Source organism: Geotrypetes seraphini, chromosome 4 (assembly GCF_902459505.1).
Source record: "Geotrypetes seraphini chromosome 4, aGeoSer1.1, whole genome shotgun sequence".
NCBI classification, from domain to species: Eukaryota; Metazoa; Chordata; class Amphibia; order Gymnophiona; family Dermophiidae; genus Geotrypetes; species Geotrypetes seraphini.
This window is the reverse complement of record NC_047087.1, coordinates 1,479,877-1,502,363: the sequence shown is the minus strand read 5'-3', so window position 1 is coordinate 1,502,363 and position 22,487 is coordinate 1,479,877. Positions and strand designations below refer to the sequence as shown.

General features: G+C 43.5%; 1 protein-coding gene across 6 annotated transcripts in view; it reads left to right on the top strand.

The window, feature by feature from the left end:
* AP1G1 (adaptor related protein complex 1 subunit gamma 1) overlaps positions 1-22,487 on the top strand; it is a 584,387-nt gene that overhangs the window by 119,113 nt on the left and 442,787 nt on the right. For all 6 annotated transcript variants that reach the window (XM_033942090.1, XM_033942089.1, XM_033942091.1 and 3 more), the window contains exon 5: positions 16,963-17,059. In XM_033942090.1, the coding sequence (XP_033797981.1) occupies positions 16,963-17,059 (97 nt within the window). The remainder of the gene's footprint in view (positions 1-16,962; positions 17,060-22,487) is intronic.

The following is a 22,487-nucleotide window of genomic DNA, read 5'->3' as shown; positions in this document are numbered from 1 at the left end:
CAGGTTCTTCAGACTAAAAGGGACGACAGGTACGAGGGGGCACTCAGAGAAACTGAAGGGAGATAGGTTCAAATCAAATGCAAGGAAGTTTTTCTTCACCCAAAGGGTCGTGGACAAATGGAATGCGCTCCCGGAGGAAGTGATCCGGCAGAGTACAGTACAGGAATTCAAACAGGGATTGGACAGATTCCTGAGGGAAAAGGGGATCGTGGGGTACTGAGGGAGGTGCTGGGGTGTTGCATAAGTATAGACAGCTCACCAGGTCGTGCAGGTGCAAGGCTGGAGGGTTAGGACATTGATGGGAAGATAGGACTTCGATGAGAAACCTAGGGGGAAAGGGGGCCCCTTCTGGTGATTAAGGCAGGTCATGACCGCCGCGGGGGCGGACTGCTGGGCGGGATGGACCTCTGGTCTGACCCGGCAGAGGCACTGCTTATGTTCTTATGCTCTCCTTTTCCATATGCAGGCAGTATTTCAGAAAAAGCTAAAGTTTTTACAAAAGGTTTCACACCCTCACCAAGCTCCCGAAAAGCTTTCTGTGCTGCAAGTGTGGAGTTGTTGGCCAGGTCATTTGTTCCCAGATGGATAACAACATCAGTGTTAAAATCCTTAGTTTCTTCCTTAATTATAGTCAGAATTTGCCTGGAACTCCTGGTAGCTGAGGATCCTGGAAGACATTTCACTATTTTGGTCTCCTCGCCCTGTGTTCCAAGGTTAATGCCTCTGATGTAATAGTTTTCTGTTTTTGGCTTTTTTATTTGTACTTAGGGTGCTCTTGTTCTCTTGAGTTTCCTTCATTGGTTCCAGTCCCAACTCCCTTCTGTTTTCCTGAGTATCGCAGTGCACTAGTGGAGCGAAGGAATTCTGTAGAGGTAATATTAGTGAAGGTGGATGTTTCTGTGTTACATGTCGCAATCTTCCTGAGCCTACTGTGACCCATTTATTCCTGGGCTGTTTTATTCTTTGAGGTAGAGGTGGTAAGTTGGTATGATTTTGTGGAGTGATGGAAGCTGCTTTAATTGTATTCAATTCCTGTTTAAGTTTACACTCCTCCCCACCAGAAGGTTCTCACGACCGATTCCTCAACCTATGCATGGGGGGCTCATCTGGACGGTCTTCGCACTCAAGGCTTCTGGACCAGTGCGGACCGGCTGTGCCATATCAATCTTCTGGAACTCAGGGCGATTTTCAATGCTCTTCAAGCTTTTCAACATCTGCTTCACGACCTGGTGGTCCTCATTCGCACAGACAATCAGGTCGCCTTGTATTATGTCAACAAGCAGGGGGGCACGGGATCGGCCTCCCTCTGCCAGGAAGCTCTCAGAGTCTGGGATTGGGTGATTCGCCACAACACCTTCCTCAAAGCTGTCTACATTCAGGGGGCGGACAATGCCTTGGCGGACAACTTAAATCGTCTCCTCCAGCCTCACGAATGGACCCTCCATTCCAAGCCCCTTCATCAGATCTTCTCTCAGTGGGGGACGCCTCAGATAGACCTCTTTGCGGCTCCCCACAACTTCAAACTGCCTCAATTTTGCTCCAGGATCTACTCTCCTCATCGCCTCGAGGCAGATGCCTTTCTTCTGGACTGGAGGAGTCTCTTTCTATATGCGTTTCCTCCATTTCCTCTCATTCAAAAGACTCTTGTCAAGCTGAAGTCAGACCATGCCACCATGATTCTGATAGCTCCTCGGTGGCCCAGACATCCTTGGTACTCCCTTCTACTTCAACTCAGCAGCAGGGAGCCATTCCTTCTTCCAATGTTTCCTTACTCAACATCAAGGATCTCTGCTCCATCCCAACCTGCAGTCTCTCCATCTGACAGCTTGGTTCCTCTCAATGTAACTCCCCTCCAGTTTTCCAAAGCGGTGAGGGATGTGTTGGAGGCTTCCAGGAAGCCTGTTACTAGACAATGCTACTCCCAAAAATGGACTAGATTTTTTACCTGGTGTGTTTCTAATCGTATGGAGCCTCAACGAGCCTCCCTATCTTCTGTGTTGGACTATCTCTTACACCTGTCTCATTCTGGCCTCAAGTCTACATTGATACGAGTCCATCTGAGTGCAATTGCGGCTTTCCATCAGTCTCTGCAAGGGAAACCTCTCTCTGCTCATCCTGTGGTTTCCAGATTTATGAAAGGACTTTTCCATGTCAATCCTCCTCTCAAACCTCCTCCAGTGGTTTGGGTTCTCAATGTTGTCCTTTCTCAACTTATGAAACCTCCTTTTGAGCCTCTCAACAAGGCTCCGCTGAAGTTTCTCACTTGGAAAGTGGTTTTTCTTGTTGCCCTTACTTCTGCCCGCAGAGTCAGTGAGCTTCAGGCCTTAGTGGCGGATCCACCTTTCACAGTATTCCATCATGACAAGGTGGTCCTCCGCACTTATCCGAAATTCCTGCCTAAAGTGGTCTCTGAATTTCATCTTAACCAATCCATAGTTCTTCCTGTGTTTTTTCCAAAGCCTCATTCTCATCCTGGAGAATCAGCTCTTTACACTCTGGACTGTAAACGTGCTTTGGCTTTCTACCTGGATCGCACCAAACCACACAGAACTGCTCCTCAACTTTTCGTCTCCTTTGATCCGAACAAGTTGGGACACCCTGTCTCGAAGCATACCATCTCCAACTGGATGGCGGCTTGCATCTCTTTCTGCTATGCCCAGGCTGGATTACCCCTTCCCTGTAAGGTCACAGCCCATAAGCTCAGAGCAATGGCGGCCTCTGTAGCCTTCCTCAGATCGACATCGATTGAGGAGATTTGTAAGGCTGCCACTTGGTCCTCGGTTCATACCTTCACTTCTCATTATTGTCTGGATACTTTCTCCAGACGGGATGGACAGTTTGGCCAAACAGTATTGCAAAATTTATTCTCCTAAGTTGCCAACTCTCCCACCATCCCATTGGGGTTAGCTTGGAGGTCATCCACTAGTGAGAATACCTGCCTGCTTGTCCTGGGATAAAGCAATGTTACTTACCGTAACAGTTGTTATCCAGGGACAGCAGGCAGCTATTCTCACGTCCCACCCACCTCCCCTGGGTTGACTTCTCTGCTAGCTATCTGAACTGAGGAGACACGCCCGGTGCATCGGGCGGGAAGGCACTCACGCATGCGCGGTGCGGGCATCTCGAAACTTCTGAAGTTTCTTCAAGCAAGTATGCTTGTGAGACGTCCGCATTGGGGCTCTGTCAGATGACATCACCCACTAGTGAGAATAGCTGCCTGCTGTCCCTGGATAACAACTGTTACGGTAAGTAACATTGCTTTCCATGTTTTAAAAATGGAGGAAGGAAGATCAAACGGCGTTGTTAACAAGTGAGGTGAAGGAAACTTTTAGAGTTAAAATAGAATCCTTCAGAAAGCGGAAGAAGGATCCGACTGAAAATAATTGTAAACAGCACAAGAAATGTCAAGTCAAATGCAAGGCACTAATAAGGAAGGCAAAGAAAGACCTTGAAAAGAAGATTGCACTGGAAACAAAAACATGCAGTAAACGCTTTTTTAGGTATGTTAAAAGCGAGAAGCTGGGAAGAGAATCAGTTGGACCACTTGTTCACTCTTTCCAAAAATACCAGGACTAGGGGGCATGTGATGAAGTTACTAAGTAGTAGATTTTAAACTAAACTAAATCTTGGATTTATATGCCGAGTCATCCCTGACTGAGAAACAAGGCTCAACTCAGTTAATAGTAGTTGTAGTAGTTAATGGAGAGAATTGACCTCATTGAAACTTATTTGCTAAAAAATGCTGAAATAGAGTAAACCGGAGAAAATATTTCTTCACACAACGTGTAATTACTCTGGAATTTGTTGCCAAATAATGTGGTGAAATCAGTTAGCTTTATGGTGTTTAAAAAAGATTTGGATAATTTCCTAAAAGAGAAGTCCATAGGCCATTCTTAAAATGGCTTATGGAAATCCACTGCTTATTCCTAAGATAAGCAGCATAAAATCTGTTTTACTACTTAGAATCTAGCTAGGTAATTGTGACCTGGGCTGGGCCACTATTGGAAACAGGATACTGGGCTTGATGAACCGTCAGTCTGTCCCAGTATGGCAATTCTTATGTTCTTATATACTGTATTGTGCCTACTGTTATAGGTTGTTCCCACACTTGCAGATCTAGTACCTGCAAAAATAAACTTTTCTTACTAAATCCTGTACAATATTGCTTATGAAGCTAGTAGACAGACCTCAAATTTTGTGATGCAGATACTGCCTCTGTTATTGTTTGTAACTGAATACAGAGGGAGATACGGAGAGTGAAAATTTGTTTTGTGGTTCACTGCGGAGATCTCGGACCTTGTTAAAAAGAAGAAAAAAGCATTTATCTCCTGCAAACAATCAGGAAAAAGGGAGACAAAAGAAGACTATCTGGCCAAGTCTAAAGCTGTCAAAACAGCAGTCAGAGAGGCCAAACTCCGAATAGAAGAGAATCTAGCAAAGAACATTAAGAAGGGGGATAAATCCTTCTTCAGGTAAATTAGTGACAGAAAAAGAAACACAGATGGGATAGTATGCCTTAGGAAACCAGATGGGAATTATGTAGAATCGGTTTCCGATAAAGCCGAACTACTAAATGAATACTTCTGCTCAGTCTTTACCTGCGAGGCGCCGGGGTCTGATCGACAGTTTCAGACAAGGGAAAGCTTGGAAGACCCATTTAGGAATTTCGAGTTTACGCCCAGCAGCGTCTACTGTGAACTGTCAAGACTCAAAGTGAACAAAGCCATGGGACCAGACAATCTACACCCCAAGGTGCTTAGAGAGTTGAGTGATGTCCTGGCGGAACCGTTATTCGCGCTCTTCAATCTTTCCCTAAGTATAGGAAGAGTCCCGTTGGACTGGAAAACAGCTAACATCATTCCACTCCACAAAAAGGGATGCAGGACGAAAGCTGCGAATTACAGACCGGTGAGTCTCACATCAATAGTGAGTAAACTTATGGAAACACTAATTAAACATAAATTAGATACGATCCTGAACGAGGAGAATCTATCTGATCCCCATCAACATGGATTTACAAAGGGAAGGTCCTGCCAATCCAATCTAATCAGCTTCTTTGACTGGGTAACAAGAAAGCTGGATATGGGGGAGTCCCTGGACGTCGTGTTCTTGGACTTCAGTAAAACTTTTGATAGCGTCCCACACCGCAGGTTATTGAGCAAGATGAGTTTGATGGGATTAGGTGAAACATTAACTTTATGGGTCAAAGATTGGCTAAGCAGTAGACTTCAGAGGGTGGTGGTTAACGGTACCCTCTCTGAAACGTCAGAGGTGATCAGTGGAGTGCCGCAGGGCTTGGTCTTGGGCCCGATCCTATTTAATATTTTTGTAAGAGACCTGACTCAGGGGCTTCAAGGTAAAATAACATTATTTGCCGATGACACTAAACTATGCAACATAGTAGGCAAAAGCACATTGCCCGACAGTATGACGCGGGACCTACTCTTACTGGAACATTGGTCCTCGATTTGGCAACTAAGCTTCAGTGCCAAAAAGTGTAAGGTCATGCACCTTGGCAGCAGAAATCCGTGCAGAACTTACACCCTAAATGGTGAGACCTTATCTAGGAACGAGACTTAGGAGTGATCATTAGTGAAGACATGAAAACTGCCAATCAAGTGGAGAAAGCTTCATCCAAGGCTAGACAAATGATGGGTTGTATCCGAAGAAGTTTCATCAGATCCATGGTGAGACCTCATCTGGAATATTGTGTACAATTCTGGAGGCCATATTACCAAAAAGATGTGCTGAGAGCTAAATCGGTTCAGCGAATGGCCACCAGGATGGTCTCGGGACTCAAGGATCTCCCGTATGAGGAAAGGCTGAGTAAATTGCAGCTATACTCACTCGAGGAACGTAGAGAGAAGGGAGACATGATTGAGACGTTCAAATATATCACGGTCTGTATCGAGGTGGAAGATGATATCTTTTTTCTTAAAGGACCCACGGCCACAAGAGGGCATCCGCTGAAAATCAGGGGCGGGAAATTTCATGGCGACACCAGGAAATATTTCTTCACCGAAAGGGTGGTTGATCATTGGAATGATCTTCCACTGCAGGTAATTGAGGCCAGCAGCGTGCCAGATTTTAAGAAAAAATGGGATAGGCATGTGGGATCTCTTAGGGGAAGAAGTTAGGGGGGTGTGTCATTAGAATGGGCAGACATGATGGGCTGTGGCCCTTTTCTGCCGTCATTTTCTGTTTCTAAGAGAGTAAAGGAAGAGATGCCGTAGGAAGGTTATAGAGGAAGGAGATTGTGATGACAGTAAAGGAACTTACGTAAGAGTTGCCATACTGGGACAGACTGAAGGTCCATTAAGCCTAGTATCCTGTTTCCAACAGTGGCCAACCCATGTCACAAGTACCTGACAAGATTCCAAGTAGTAAAATGGATTTTCTAGTGCACTAGGTGTGTTATTCTGGACAAGCGGGTCATCTCCCCATTGCTGCAAGCTCTGCAGAAAGAATCCACTCCAGATTTTTTCTGTAACCCTCTTACTTCACTGAGAGCTGTACTGCCACATACAGGTTTTCCTTTATGCCCGCGAGCCTTAAGGAGTGTTTCTGTTTTGTTCTCCCTTTTTCTTTATTTTACTCTGTGTTTTTCAGTTAATTTTCGATGGTTTTGGTGCTCATAGCTAACCAATTTTAGGGTTAGCTGTGCCTAGACTGAGGTCTGCAGCTGATAGGCCAATCCCTTGTGGTACCTGTTGGCCAGCCGGCAAAAGTATTTTTGGAGCTTGGGGTCGACCCTGCTTACCGTCCCTCATCTGCTTTGCAGGGGTTTGAGCACAGGCTGTTAGGCATCGAAATGAGGTTCAGCGGTGTCTCGCAGGATGCTGGCTGCATGTTTGCCTTTCCCCCATTTTGGTAGCGCATCCTTTGGTCAGCGGGGCTGATTGGCAGCCTGAAGATCAGCATTGGCAAGGACTTTCAGCATTAGGCCGTGATTTCTTCTCCTTTCAAGTTATCGTAAGGAGCTGAAGGAGGCAGAAGCACATTTCCAGTAAGGCTGTTATGTTCAAGAGAGTTTGGCAGTCAAAGCAGCCTTAGTGGTGTCCTTTGTAACACGTTCTTGCCTTTCTAGACTACGTACTTTGGAGTGTGAAGGAGATGAGCCAGTTCCTCAGTTCTTTTTTATCTGGAGTGGCGGCTGCTCTCTGACAGTATTTGTGTCATGGGTAAGGCATTAGCTTATTCTATTTCTGCTTGCAGAATGCTCTGGATCAGACAATGGGCTGGAGATGCCACCTCTTAAAGCTACTCCCAGCAGACTCCTTTTTAAAATGCAGTTGCTATTTGGTAGAGGACTGGACAATCTTATGAACTGTGTGGTGGACTGTTGTCCAAAGACTTTGCCTGACTGCAGGCCCAAGCCAGAGGCTCAGGGCACTCTAATTTTCGTGGCTCCTGGCAGTCTCAACAATATTCCAGTTCCACATCCCAAACGTATCTAGACCTCAACGCCTCATGCTGCACCCTCTGCCAAGAAATCACAATAATGCCAAGTTGAAGGAGGTCCCTCACAAAATTGAGGCCAGCTCTGCATTTCTCCCAGCTTGGGTTCAAATTTTGTCTGATCGTTGGGTTCTGGAAATTGTCCAGATTGGATACAAGCTGGGATTTGCCAGATCTCAAATGGATTGATTTGTGGATTCTCTTGCAGGGTGGCCAGAAAGGCGGCCAAGGTACAAGCCACTGTGAGAAGGTTGCTGGGTATCTAGGCCATAGAACCTGTGCTGTCTAAACATTTGGGCTCTGGCAGATACTCCAGATACTTTATCATGCCAAAGAAAGGCTCTGACCATGCTCGATCTTTCTCGTGTAAACGCAGTGCTCAGAGTTCTGCAGTTTTGCATGGAGACTGTTTGATCTATATTAGCAGTGGTGACTCTGGGGGAGTTCCTTGCCTCTCTGGATCTGATGGAGGCCTACTTGCATATTCCCATTTTCCAGGACCACAGGAAGTTTCTCAGGCTCTATGATACAACTGCACCTCAAATAATGTGTGTAGTTCTGGTCGCTGTATCTCAAAAAAGATATAGCAGAATTAGAAAAAGTATAGAGGACGACAACAAAAAATGGTAAGACATAGGGGGTTATCAAAAGAGCCTTCTTGGGGGAGGAGTTAAGATGGCAGCAGCGTGAAGCTATCGGTTGCACCAGCGGTCTAAGAAATTTTTTCCTCTTCTGATTACCTCGTAATGCCTCATTCAAAACGGAAGGGTAGCGTCCGTGCTGAGCCCGCTGTGGTCCGGATGTCCACCCCCGTTCAGCGATCCATCCTAGACTTCGCCGCAACTTCCTTTGGCTCCGATGCTCCGAGAGGTGGGCTCGGGCTCTCTCCGGCTGGAGGAGCGGCCGGTGATTTAGGGCAGGAGGTTTCTCTCTCCCCTCCGGAGCATGTTCCGCCCCCACACCTTGCTCATCTCACGGCCCGAATGGAGGTTTCCACTGCAGAAGTGAACGCTGGGGAGACCCCGTATCAGGGACTCAGACTCGCGAGAATGGAAAGAGAGCAGGGAGAAGTGAGAGCCAGGATTGTTACTGGCTCTGAACCAGCAAAGTCGGAGGTTTGGGACTCTCTCGAGCGACTAAACACCCAGGTGGCCAGATCTTCACAAGAATTGACAACACTTATAAGTACTGTGGATGCTTTGGGGAAATCCTTGGAGAAAACTAAAGGAGAATTTTCAATGGAGATAAAGAAGTTAAGGACAATGTGGTAAATATTCAAGCTATAACTAATAATTTGATAAAGGAGCGAATAGTTTTGACTAAAAAAATTGAACAAATGGAAAATTACAACCGAAATGTACATCTGTTGAATTTTCCGAAGGCCCTGGGGGTTACCTCTATTGATATGTGGAAAAGGTACTTATTTGAAATACTAAAGTTTTCCCCTGAGCATTTACCTCCACTTAATATAATTTGTTCAAATATATTTTATTGAGCTCAACAGAGAAACAGTAGTAAAAAGAGCAAGAATAACAGCGAAGCTCATGATATCACATAAAACCTGTACAAGGAGAAAAAAAACTCCAACATCCCCCCAAAACCAACCCCCCTCCCCCACCCCAGTCCTCCTTCAGGCTAATTCCAAACATGAGGAAAATGCCATACAAAAATCGGACATACATAAATCAGGAAAACAAAGGATCATTACAGGGTATCAACAATTAAGCAATTTGCCAAAAAAGAAAATTGAAGGAACTAACCCAGGTGCAGAGGAATGTTTGACAACAGATGCTCTCAATGTTACTGAATTACTAGAAACTACTGTTTCCGAATCTACAGAGAGCCACATTGTTCATATCTTTTGTCTTCGAACAAGATATGAATGCAATTATGTGATTGTATTTCCGAAATCCTCAACAAATGTTTCTGGGAAAGAAAGTATGGATGTTTCCAGACGTCACGAGAACAACGCAAGAGCGAAGAAAATTATTCTTAGCAATGAGAGTAGAGACTTTGACCCTTGAAGCGACATTCTTATTAGCATATCTATGCAAATGTTTGATTAAATATCAAGGAGTTAAATATGTCTACTATGCATCAAAACAGCTACGTGCTTTTTTAGATTTAAAAAGTCTAGCTACCTGGAATGTTTAAGAACAGGAAGAAAAGAGGGGGTTAAAGACTGTTAAGCCTATCAGATTATAGTCATTTCCTATGTTTGTTATCTCCTCAATATATTCAATTCTCCTCCCTCCTTTGATTTAGTGGTCTAAGTAAGAAGGACTTTTTTTTCTCCTTGTAGCAGTAAATGTGAGTATGTTTAATTTGTTTCATTTTCTGTTTTACTTGTACAAGAGGAATATTCTTGTGAATTATGTAAAAATTTCAATAAATATAAAAAAATAAATAAATAAAAAAAAGACATAGGACAACTTCCCTATGAGGAGAGGCTAAAGCGGCTATGGCTCTTCAGCTTGGAGAAGAGACGTGTGGGGTGATATGATAGAAGACTATAAAATAATGAGTGGAGTGGAAAGGGTAGATGTGAATGGCTTGTTCACTCTTTCCAAAAATACTAGGACTAGGGTGCATGCGATGAAGCTACTAAGTAGCTGATTTAAAACAAATCGTAAAAAATAGTTCTTCACAAAATGTGTAATTAAACTCAGGAATTCATTGCCCGAGAATGTGGTGAAATCAGCTTAGTGGGGTTTAAAAATGGTTTGGATAATTTCCTAAAAGAGAAGTCCATAGGCCATTATTAAGGTGACTTGGGGGAAAATCCACTGCTTATTCTTAGGATAAGCAGCATAGAATCTGTTATGCTTTTGGGATCTAGCTAAGTACTTGGGACCTGGATTGGCCACTGTTTCAGAGCTTGGAACCGTAGACCTATGCTGATGTCTCATCCAGACATAGCCAGATTTTTGAAGGCTCCTCTCCACTTCAGATCACTGAACAAACCACAATTCCTTTCGTGGGATCTTAACATGATTCTGCGGGGTCTAACCAAAGCTCCGTTTGAGTTGCTGGAAGAGGTTTCCCTAATGGATTTGACGCTAAAGGCACTCTTTCTGGTAGCTGTGATCTCTACAAGATGAGTCTCAGAGCTGCAGGCTCTTTCTTGTAGAGAGCCTTTTCTTAAAATCTTAGAGAGTAGTGTCTCTCTATGCACAGTTTCTTCTTTTCTGCTGTTCATAAGAATTATCCCTCTGTTGCTGTTCTTTCCTTTAATCTGTTCTGTATATCATATATGTGAATTTGCATCCTTGTTGCCCATAGTTTGTCATGTTACCGTGCTCAGTACCCAAAACATATACATAATAATTTCTACTATTGCTTTTCATCCTTTAAATCTGTTGTTCCATTTATCTGCTGTATGTGAAGTTTTAACCTCGTTGCTAAACCTTCTACTGTGTATGTAAACTTGTAACCTGTTCTGGGCTCTTCTGGGAGGATGGGCTAGAAATTCGACTTACTAAATAAATAAATAAGATGGTTTCAACGTTTCATGTCAATCAAGAAGTCCACTTACCTTTATTCCAGTCTGCAGGTTATAAGAAACAGGACTGTATTTTGAAGAAGTTGGATGTCATTCAACTAAGTGAGGTGCACCTACTTCCAAGGCAACAATTTCCAGATGGATCCAGAAGGCCATTTCATCAGCCTACATTATCTGTGGGAAATAGTCCTCTTTTTCTGTTAAGGTGCATTCAACCAGAAGTGTAGCTTTGTTGTGGGCAGAGGCTAGGGCCATCTCTCCAGCAGAGATTTGTAGAGCTTCAACTTAGTACACTCTACATACATTTGCCAGGTTTTACAGCAGGGGGTGTCAAATGTCAGTCCTCGAAGACCACAATCCAGTTGAGTTTTCAGGATTTCCCAATGAATATGCATGAGATCTATTAGCATACAATGAAAGCAAATAGATCTCATGCATATTCATTGGGGAAATCCTGAAAACCCAACTGGATTGTGGTCCTCGAGGACTGACATTTGACACCCCTGTTTTACAGGGTAGATGTTGGGGCAAGAGAGGAATCTGCCTTTGGGTCCTCGGTGTTACGGGTTGGCGTAGTCAGCCCGCTCTAGATTCCTGGGACAGCTTTTATATATCCCGCTTGTCTAGAATGACACACCTATTGCACTGGAAAAAGAGATTGTTCTTACCTTAATAATATCTTTTACAGGAGATAGGAGTGCCATTCTGGACCCCTTGCCCTGTGTTTCCTGCCCACGGTCTCATTCTGTTTGTTATTCTCCAAGTATGTATCTTGGATGTCAGTCAGCCCTTTGGGCCATGAAGAATTGTATGTAGTCTCTTTTTGGCATCTACAGAAGTACTACCTGAGCTCCTTTGATGCTTCTGTTAGGTTTGGTTAATCTTCACCTGTTCATTTGTTAGCAGAACTGTTATGTACTTGGGAAGATGTCCCTTTTCCTTACTTCACTTGCTCTTGGAGGAGCTCTTGCATGCTTTGAAATTTAACTGTAGGTAATAGTAGAACTCTTGGTGAAGTAAGAGAGTTAAAGAAAAAAATCTGGAATGGATTCCTTCTGTAGTGCTCGCGGCAATGGGGAGATAACTTGCTTTTCCAGAATGACACACCTATCTACTAGAAAAGATATTATCAAGGTAAGAACATAATCTCTTTTTATGCTGCTTATCCGAGGAATAAGCAGTGAATTTCCCCTAACCATCTTAATAATGGCTTAGGGACTTTTGTTTTAGGAAATTATTTAAACCTTATTTTAACCCTGTTAAGCTAACAACTATTTTCAGTTAAGAGAGACATATCTGAGATTGGGGCATGGGGTCAGACCAATAGTCCATCTAGCCCAGGTATTTCCATGTAACTTCATTGAGTGTCCCCTAGTCTTTGTCATTTTTGAAAGAGGAATAAATCAGTTCACTTTTACCTATTCTATATTAGTTGGTACTTTTTGCCTCAAGCCAGTCGCATTGAGCAAGGTACAAAATGCAGTTCAACAATAAGAATGTCAGCCTGAACAGTGACTTAATCAAATCTGAATATTATACAGTACTGAAATGTAATACTAAAAACAAACTATGCAATAGGCAGTTCAGTAGACATAAACCTTTAAACTAAATATCTATTCTTCCCATTCCCGTTCTTATTCCATTTCACATGTCCATCAACATCACCATACTTCGGGAGCCAAAGGCTTGACTGAAGAATCTGTTTTCAAAATTCTGTGGAAACCCAGCTGTCCCTTTGTAATCCTGATCCCTCTAGAGTAGCAATAAGTGCATTACACAAAGATTGGTGTCTATACATTCCTTACTAATACTTCTTATTGGAAATGTCGGTGCTCAGTGTCACAATATGAGGTCTGATAATTAAGTTTGCGAACTTGCCTCCGTGCACTTACGTTGGCAGCACTATACAAACAACTCTGTAAGGTTTCATAACCTTGGTATATCAGTGTTTCACAGCTGTGTTTGTGTCAATGTGTGGCGGTGTCTTGCTGAGTGGCATTCATTATTGTTTTTATGTGCCGTCGCGAGAATGATTGAACTTAAATTAGAGCAACGAACAAACATTAAATTTCTTTTTGAACTTGACAAGAGTGGAAGTGAAGTCAGGAAAATGTTAGTCCAAGTTTATGGGAACAATGCCATGAAGAAAACGGATTAAACGTTTCTCTGAGGGGAGAGAAAGCATCACTGATGAAGAAAGGTCAGGGCGGCCAGTAACAAGCAGAACTGATGAAAACATTGCAAAAATTTGTTGAATTTTGCGTCAAAATCGTCAGCTGATAGTGAGAAACATAGCAAACCAAGTAAACATCGATAGAGAAACAGGAAAATCTTAACTGAAAATCTTGGCATGAGAATTGGACCATTTTTGTGCATACCTAAGGAGCTTACTGATGAACAAAAGCAAAGGAGAGTCAAAGTTTGTCAAGATCTTTTGGAGAGGCAAGATGATGTTTTGGGCCATGTTATCATTGGTGATGACATACTCACTATAAATGGGAGTATCAAATTCTCTGACCAATAATAAAAACTTCTTCAAAAAGAGAATTTCTAATTTTAAATACTATAAAAAAATTTTAAATAAATAATTAATAGTGCTCAGTGAAAGCCAGTGCGAACTATAAGATATGCGAACTCAGGACTCTACCAGTTCAGGCTTGAATACATCATTGCACTCCTCCCTCCCTACCAATAAATATGATAGTTTAAAAAAGAGTAGAGGAGTACTTATCTCTGCTGGGATAGTTGTTATATCCTGGGCTCAGCTGCAAATCCAAAAGTGCTTAGTGCTCCTCAATCGAATCAAAAAATCAAAAGAATAAACAATTAACATACAGTCAATTTAATATCCAATTTGCAAGTTCTTCCGGAATTAATCCAGGTACCTCTCCTCCCTTGTAACAAAAAATAAAAATAAAAAAACAACTGTTGTAACTTGGAAATGTCCAGTTAGCTCTTTTGTAATCCGCCTTGAACTGCAAGGTATAGGCGGAATAGAAGTCCCTAATGTAATGGAATGTAAAAAAACAAAAAGACAAAAACCAACATTCAAAAATCAGTCATAATTCATTAAAAGCATTTTTCTAGCGGTTGTGCTGCCATGAAGTCCTGTGCGGGGCTCTTATCCGATATGAGGCTGCTCGCTGCTAAGAAGATAGTGCTGTAAACATCTTCCTCTTGACAAAGCTGAAGGGGAAACACGTATATTGTCATGCAATTACCGTAGACCACATACTGTGTCGGAAGGAAGATGTTTTTGAATTTTGACAAAATGAACTGTATGGATTGTTTGGATTGATGAATTATGACTGTGATTTTTGAATTTTGGTTTTTCTCTTTTTGTTTTTTGAATCGTTTATTCTTTTGATGTGATTGGAGAGCACTAAGAACTTTTGGATTTGCAGCTGAGCTCAGGATGTAACACCTATCCCAGCAGAGATAAGTACTCCTCTACTCTTATTTATTTATTGTTTTTAAACTATCATATTTATTGGTAGGGAGGGAGGAGTGCAATGATGTATTCAAGCCTGAACTGGTAGAGTCCTGAGCTCGCATATCTTATAGTTCGCACTGGCTTTCACTGAGCACTATTTATTATTTATAAAAAATTTTTAAATAGTATTTAAAATTAGAAATTCTATTTTTGAAGAAGTTTTGATCATTGGTGATGAAACATGGATGTACCAATATGATCCTGAAACAAAGCGTCAAAGTACACAAAGGAAGTCGGCCAATTCTCTCCACCCCCAAAAGTTCCACCAGTCCAAACAATGTTGCTAACCTTTTTTGATATCAGAGGAATTGTTCATTATGAATTTGTACCAACGGGAACAACCACATTTACTATTTGGAAGTGCTGGAAAGGCATGAAAAAGATGAAAGTGACCTGAACTTTTTGCCGATGACTCATAGATCTTGCTTCACGACAATGCACCAGCTCACATGGCACATGTGAGGGAGTTTTTAGCAAGAAAACAAATACTTGTATTGGAACACCCTCCCTACTCACCTGATCTGGCCCCCAATGACTTTTTTTAAACCCAAAGATAAAGGAAATATTGAAAGAAGACTTTCTGATGACCTTCAGGACATCATCATAGTAACATAACATAGTAGATGACGGCAGATAAAGACCCGAATGGTCCATCCAGTCTGCCCAACCTGATTCAATTAAAATTTTTTTTTTCCTTCTTAGCTATTTCTGGGCAAGAATCCAAAGCTTTACCCGGTACTGTGCTTGGGTTCCGACTGCCGAAATCTCTGTTAAGACTCACTCCAGCCCATCTACACCCTCCCAGCCATTGAAGCCCTCCCCAGCCCATCCTCCACCAAACGGCCATACACAGACACAGACCACGCAAGTCTGCCCAGTACTGGCCTAGTTCAATATTTAATATTATTTTCTGATTCTAGATCCTCTGTGTTCATCCCACGCTTCTTTGAACTCAGTCATAGTTTTACTCTCCACCATCTCTCTCGGGAGCGCATTCCAGGCATCCACTACCCTCTCTGTAAAGTAGAATTTCCTAACATTGCCCCTGAATCTACCACCCCTCAACCTCAAATTATGTCCTCTGGTTTTACCATTTTCCTTTCTCTGAAAAAGATTTTGTTCTATGTTAATACCCTTCAAGTATTTGAATGTCTGAATCATATTTCCCCTGTCTCTCCTTTCCTCTAGGGTATACATATTCAGGGCTTCCAGCCTCTCCTCATACGTCTTCTGGCGCAAGCCTCCTATCATTTTCGTCGCCCTCCTCTGGACCGCCTCAAGTCTTCTTACGTCTTTCGCCAGATACGGTCTCCAAAACTGAACACAATACTCCAAGTGGGGCCTTACCAATGACCTGTACAGGGGCATCAACACCTTCTTCCTTCTACTGACTACGCCTCTCTATACAACCCAGCATCCTTCTGGCAGCAGCCACTGCCTTGTCACACTGTTTTTTCACCTTTAGATCTTCGGACACTATAACCCCAAGGTCCCTCTCCCCGTCCGTGCATATCAGCTTCTCTCCTCCCAGCATATATGGTTCCTTCCTATTATTAATCCCCAAATGCATTACTCTGCATTTCTTTGCATTGAATTTTAATTGCCAGGCATTAGACCATTCCTCTAACTTTTGCAGATCCTTTTTCATATTTTCCACTCCCTCTTCGGTGTCTACTCTGTTACAAATCTTGGTATCATCTGCAAAAAGGCACACTTTTCCTTCTAACCTTTCAGCAATGTCACTCACAAACATATTGAACAGGATTGGCCCCAGCACCGAACCCTGAGGGATTCCACTAGTCACCTTTCCTTCCTTTGAGCGACTTCCATTAACCACCACCCTCTGGCGTCTGTCCGACAGCCAGTTTCTGACCCAGTTCACCACTTTGGGTCCTAACTTCAGCCCTTCAAGTTTGTTCAACAGCCTCCTATGAGGAACTGTATCAAAGGCTTTGCTGAAATCCAAGTAAATTACATCTAGCATATGTCCTCGATCCAGCTCTCTGGTCACCCAATCATCAAGAGTAATATGACAATAGCTCTGATGGGCATTCAAGAAAGAGTTCCAAAATTGTTTTGAAGGGTGGACTAGATGCTGGCATCAGTGCATAGCTTCCCAAGGGGGAGTACTTTTAAAGGTGACTGTGGTGATATTCATCAATGAGGTATGTAGCACTTTTTCTAGGATGAGTTCCTGAACTTAATTGTCAGACCTTGTATGAATTTGGGGCTTGGGCTGAGTGCTTTGGGTGCATCCTGCAATAATGTTTGTAGTTGGACACTGTGACATAGTGAGATGATTTTTTGGAGGTTTTGGGGCAAGAGCTGTGGTTATGGCATTGTGAACAAAAGCCAATCCCATGGAGTGCTGGGATTGTGTTCTGTGGGGAAAGTGATTGAATGCCTATGAGATATTGAGTCTAGTGCACTATGAACTGATCCTACAAGGCTATTTGGGATTGGCTGTTGTATGAATATGAACTGATCCTATGTCTCCTCCTTTTTGCAGGCTGCCTTGTGTGCGGTCCATGTCATCAGAAAAGTGCCAGAACTCATGGAGATGTTCCTTCCAGCCACAAAAAACCTGTTGAATGAAAAGAATCATGGTATATCTCATACCTCTGTACACAGTAGTACAACAAAGGGCTTTTATAATTCCAAGATCTTATTTATGAAATTAGAAGTTGTAATTCTGCTTATGGGATGTAGCAGTTCTGTTGCTTACAGTTTTTCATTTGCCCCATTAGGCTGGAACTTTTCGATAGAAAAGACCAATGACATCTTCTTCCTAATCTTGTGATATTTTAACACCTCCAGTCTTACTTTCTCTTTCCAGTTTTTCATTCTGTAACATTTTTCCCCACCAGCTGGGACCGTTTCATGTTTTCTATTCCTTCACAATTTAAGGTGATCTAGTTTTCCATGCTTTAGCAATACATATTAGCCTTCAACAGGTGTTGATATGCTATAACTTTCCTCCAACATCCAGGGAGAAAAGCTAAAGCAATCATAGCTCATAGGTTTCTTTTCCTTAGTTATGGAAAACCGGGCTAAGGTGAAGCCATTTTGGTTCAATGTAGACAAGCTCTTTTTGTTGCAAGGCTTCCAGTCGTGTCAGAGGGATTTGGAGACCATATTACTGTTGCTTTATATGTGCTTCTTTTCTTTCCCTTCCCTGCTTTAAAATGTCTTGGATAAAAAGTCTAAAAACTCTTCTTCATTTAAAAAATACTTCCAGTGCAATAGGTGTGTCATTCTAGACAAGGGGATTATCTCTCCATGGCCGCAAGCCATCCGCAGAAGGAATCCACTCCATATTTTTTCTGTGTCCCTCCTACTTCACTGTGAGCTCTACTGCCACCTGCAGTTTTCCCTTGTGCACACGAGCTGGAAGGAGTGTTTCTTTTCTTTTCTGCTCTCTCTCTCTCTCCTTATTTTATTTGGTATTCTTTTCTCCTTTTTTGATGTTTTCAGTGCTCAGAGCTTTCACCATCAGCTCTGTCTGCGTAGAGAAGAAGCAGACTACGTTTGCAGCTGACATGCTGATCTCTTGTGGTATCTTTTGACCAGCCTGCACTAGTAACTTTGGAGCTCGATGCTGTCCCCACATTTAATCCTCACCTGCTGTTCAGGGGTTTGAGCGCAGGCTGTTAGGCATCCTTAGGAGGCTCAGCGGTGTCTAGTAGGGTGCCTGCTGCATTTTTTTACCTTCCCCCTTTTGTAAGTGTGCCTGTCAGTCTATGGGGGTAGGGGTATGGTCAGGCTCCGTGTCTGACTGGCAGCCTGAAGATGAGCATGGAAGAGGCATTTCCAGCTTGAGGCAGTGATTCTTCTCTTTTCTAGCTACTGTAAAGGGCTGAGGTAGGCTGCAACACATGTCCAGCACAGGTCTCAGTGAGTAACATAGTAGATGAGGGCAGATAAATAATAATAATAACAGTTTATATACTGCAGGACTGTGAAGTTCTATGCAGTTTACAATGATTAGAAGATGTTACAGATTGAGTAGAATTAACAAAGTTAAGGGTTAGTGATTAACAGTTCTGGGGATCAGTTGTTGTGGACTAAGATTGTATAGGTCAGTTACCTAAATACTTCAAGAACAGATATGTTTTTAGGTGTTTCCTAAATTCCCCATAAGTAGTATGCATAAGCAGTTCCAGATCTTTACCCCATAATGCTGCTTGATGTGAGAAAAGATGTTGATGACTTTTAAATTTACATCCTCTAACCGGTGGGGAAACAAAATTCAGATGTGAGCTTCTCTTATGTTTGTTGGTTGTGAAAGAGAAAAGGTCAGTTATATATTTAGGGGCTAAACCATATAGTACCTTAAAGCAAAAACATCCAAACTTGAACTTCACACGCGCCTCCATCGGCAGCCAGTGTAGAAGTCGGTAGGAAGGTGTTACATGATCGAACTTCTTCAACCCACAAAGTAGGCTGACCACCACATTTTGTACCAGTTGCAATCGTCGCATATTTTTCTGGGAAATTGCCAAATAGGCGATGTTACAGTAATCAAGTTGGCTCAGTATAAGGAATTGTACCAGAATTCTAAATGATGACATATCAAAGTATGCTCTAATGGACCAAAGCTTCCAGAGGGTGTGAAAACTCTTTCTAACTAAGGAATCCACCTGGTCTTTCATGGTCAGACTCTGGTCCAAATTTACTCCCAATACCTTCATAGTAGATTGAATAGGATAGCTAAGATTATCCCAGGAGAAGCAGGCAGGTATTCTCACATATGGGTGATGTCATCGATGGAGCCCAGATGCGGATGCCTCACAAGCAGACTTGCTTGAAGAAACTCGAAGTTTCGAGTCGCCTGCATCGCACATGCACGAGTGCCTTCCCGCCCAGCGCAGGGCGCGTCTCCTCAGTTCTCAGTTTTCTGCGGAGCCGAGAAGTCCGTCTTTGACGCTCTGCGTTTAACTTCGTTCCTTTGTGCCTTCTCTCAACTGCAGTTTGTGTTTTTTTCCTCACGAATTGCTGTTTTAGTTTATTTCTTTTATTTTAGTTAAAAAAAAAATTTTTTTCTTCTTCCGTTCGTGTTCCAGGACAGGCCGCTCGGCCACAGCCCGAGGGTTTCGATTTTGCGGTGGCTATTTTTTCTTCTATGTCCCAGCCTGCTACGGGCTTCAAGAGGTGTAGCAAGTGTCAGCGTGCGATCTCTCTTACGGACCCTCACGGACGCTGCTTCAAGTGCCTTGGGCCGAAACATCATTCTAGGTCGGGTCTGCCTTGCCAAACACTTCAGCCTTGTGCTTTTAAGCGTCGTTGCATTTTGGTGGACAAGCTCTTCGAGATGGAGTTTTCTACAGATCCCTCAACTTCGAAGGCGTCTTCTGCCTCTACTCCCACCGAGGCTCCTGCTGCGCCTACTGCTTTCACCTTGAGCCTCATCAGACCTTCGTCATTTGCAGCGGCTCTTGCTTCAACGTCATCTGCTGTATTTTTTCCTGTTTCCTCAGGTCAGAAAGCTCAGCAGTCGGTTCCGCCGGTGGTGATTAAAGTGTCTTAAGACTTCCAAGTCGAAGCACGCTCACACTACCTCGAAGGAACCTCCAGCCAAAGCAGGTGGTCCGGTTTCAGACGCGGATCCATTCTTCCCGGCTTCTTTCCAGACCATGTTAGAGAAGCAGTTTATTCAGTTCCTTACTAACATGGGGCCCAGATTGCTTCCTCTTATGCAGACTCCCGCAAGGTCGAGCCGCTTCCTTTGCCCCAGTCTGAACTTACATACTTTGCAGGGAGCAGAGTGTCTGGTCTGGCATCCCAGCACGTTAAGCAAGGAGCAGATTCTTTGCGAGTGCCTCAACAAGAATCCTTACACTCCATTCAAGGAGCAGAGTCTTTGAGAGTGCATTGAGGTTCCTCCACCAAGCCTCTGGAGCTTCGATCTACAGCCGCTAGTCCTATTCATACATCGGCATCGACTGCCCACGTCTCCGAGGCAAAGTCTCCTCGATCCTTGAGATCTGGTTCCAGACACAGTTCTCACCGACATTCGAGGCCTTCATCGAGGCATCTTTCCAGGCATAATTCTTCGTCTCACGACAGACCATCTTCATCAAAGCCTTGATCTACTCCAACCTCGACCAGACCACCAACTCCTCATTCGAGGTCTCCGATGCTGGATCTCGAGGATGTCCCGGTCTCGATTGCCTTATCCAAGTCACCAGGTTCCTTTGATGCCTCTTTCCCTGCCGAAGCTTCATTTTCGACACAGGCTGCCTCGACGTCCTAGAGTCCTTCTCGAGGCAAAGCATTGGCAGATCAGCTATTTTTCTCATCTTTCCTCCGACAGATGGCTGTAGACTTGGATATTCAATTGGATACTGGCTCCAAATTTTCTAAGGAGTATCTTGAAGTAATGCATCTTCTTCAACCTCCAGCAGAGTCTCTTAAGCTTCCACTTCATAAGCTTTTTCATCAGACTTTTGGTCGTTCCATGGAAACACCTTTTTCCATACCGGCTGTTCCAGAAAAATTGGACTCTAGGTATAAGACTGTGCATCGCAAAGGGTTTGACAACTCTCAGTTATCTCATCAATCCCTGCTCGTCGAGTCCTCCTTGAAAAGGTCCCATCCTTCCAAGGTTTACGCCACAGTCCCTCCTGGAAAGGAAAACTATGGACAAATTCGGGCGTCGCATCTACCAGAATGCTATGATGTCCTCTAAAGTTCTCAATTATAATTTTCAATTCATCACTTACTTTGAATTCCTTATTTCTCTTCTACCAAAATTTTTGAATTATTTGGATACCCAAATGTATTTTGAGTTTCAGGAAGTCATTGCTTCTTTATCTCAATTATATTTGCATCTCCTCCAATCATCTTATGATGCCTTCGAGTTATCTGCCCGAGCAGCTGCTTGCTCTGTAGCTATGCGTCATCTTGCCTGGCTTCGTACCATTGACATGGACTCTAACCTTCAAGACCGCTTGGCTAACATTCCTTGTGAGGGCAATGACCTCTTTGATGAATCCATCGAGGCAGCCACCAAGAAATTATCTGACCATGAAAAATCATTTGCTTCTATAGTCAGACCTAAGCCAAAGCCAGCTCCTGCTAAGCCCGCATGCCCTGCTCTTATCTATCAACGGCGTTTTGCTCCAAAAGCCGGCTCCATACACTCGTTCTCCTCTGAAAAAACAGCAACCTCAGAAGCAACAGAAACCCCAACCTTCTGCTGCACCTAAGGCTTCTCAGCCTTTTTGACTGTTTACAACAGAGCATAACCTCCACCGTTCTGTCTCTGTCTCCTTTTCCCCCTATAGGAGGTCGTCTCCATCATTTTTACAACCGATGGACGATAATTACATCCGACCTCTGGGTGCTTACCATCATCAGAGAAGGATACTCTCTTCATTTCACTCAAGTTCCACCAAAGCTTCCTCCAAGAGAGTATGCTTCCAATCCATCCCAGACCGTCCTTCTTCTTCAGGAAGCTCAAACTCTGCTTCATCTCCATGCCATCGAACCAGTTCCCTTGGAACAGCAGAACAGGGGGGTTTTACTCCCGTTACTTCCTTGTTCCGAAGAAGACGGGTGATCTGCGGCCCATTCTGGATCTCGGGGCTCTCAACAAATTTCTAGTCAAAGAAAAGTTTCGAATGTTGTACCTGGCATCTCTTTATCCCCTTCTCGATAAGAACGACTGGTTATGCTCTCTGGATCTCAAGGAGGCCTACACTCATATCCCCATTCATATGGCCTCCCGTCAATACCTCAGATTTCGGGTGGGGAATCTGCATTATCAGTACAGAGTACTACCCTTTGGCCTGGCCTCGTCTCCCAGAGTGTTCACCAAGTGCCTGGTAGTGGTAGCGGCAGCTCTCCGAAACCATGGTCTTCAGGTATTTCCCTGCCTCGACAACTGGCTCATCAAAGATTCCACATCTCAAGGGGTTATTGTAGCAACCCAATGGACTACCTGGTTCCTACAAAATTTGGGATTCGAAATCAACTTTCCCAAATCTCAACCAGCCCTCACAGAATCTACAATTCATTGGAGCTGTTCTGGAC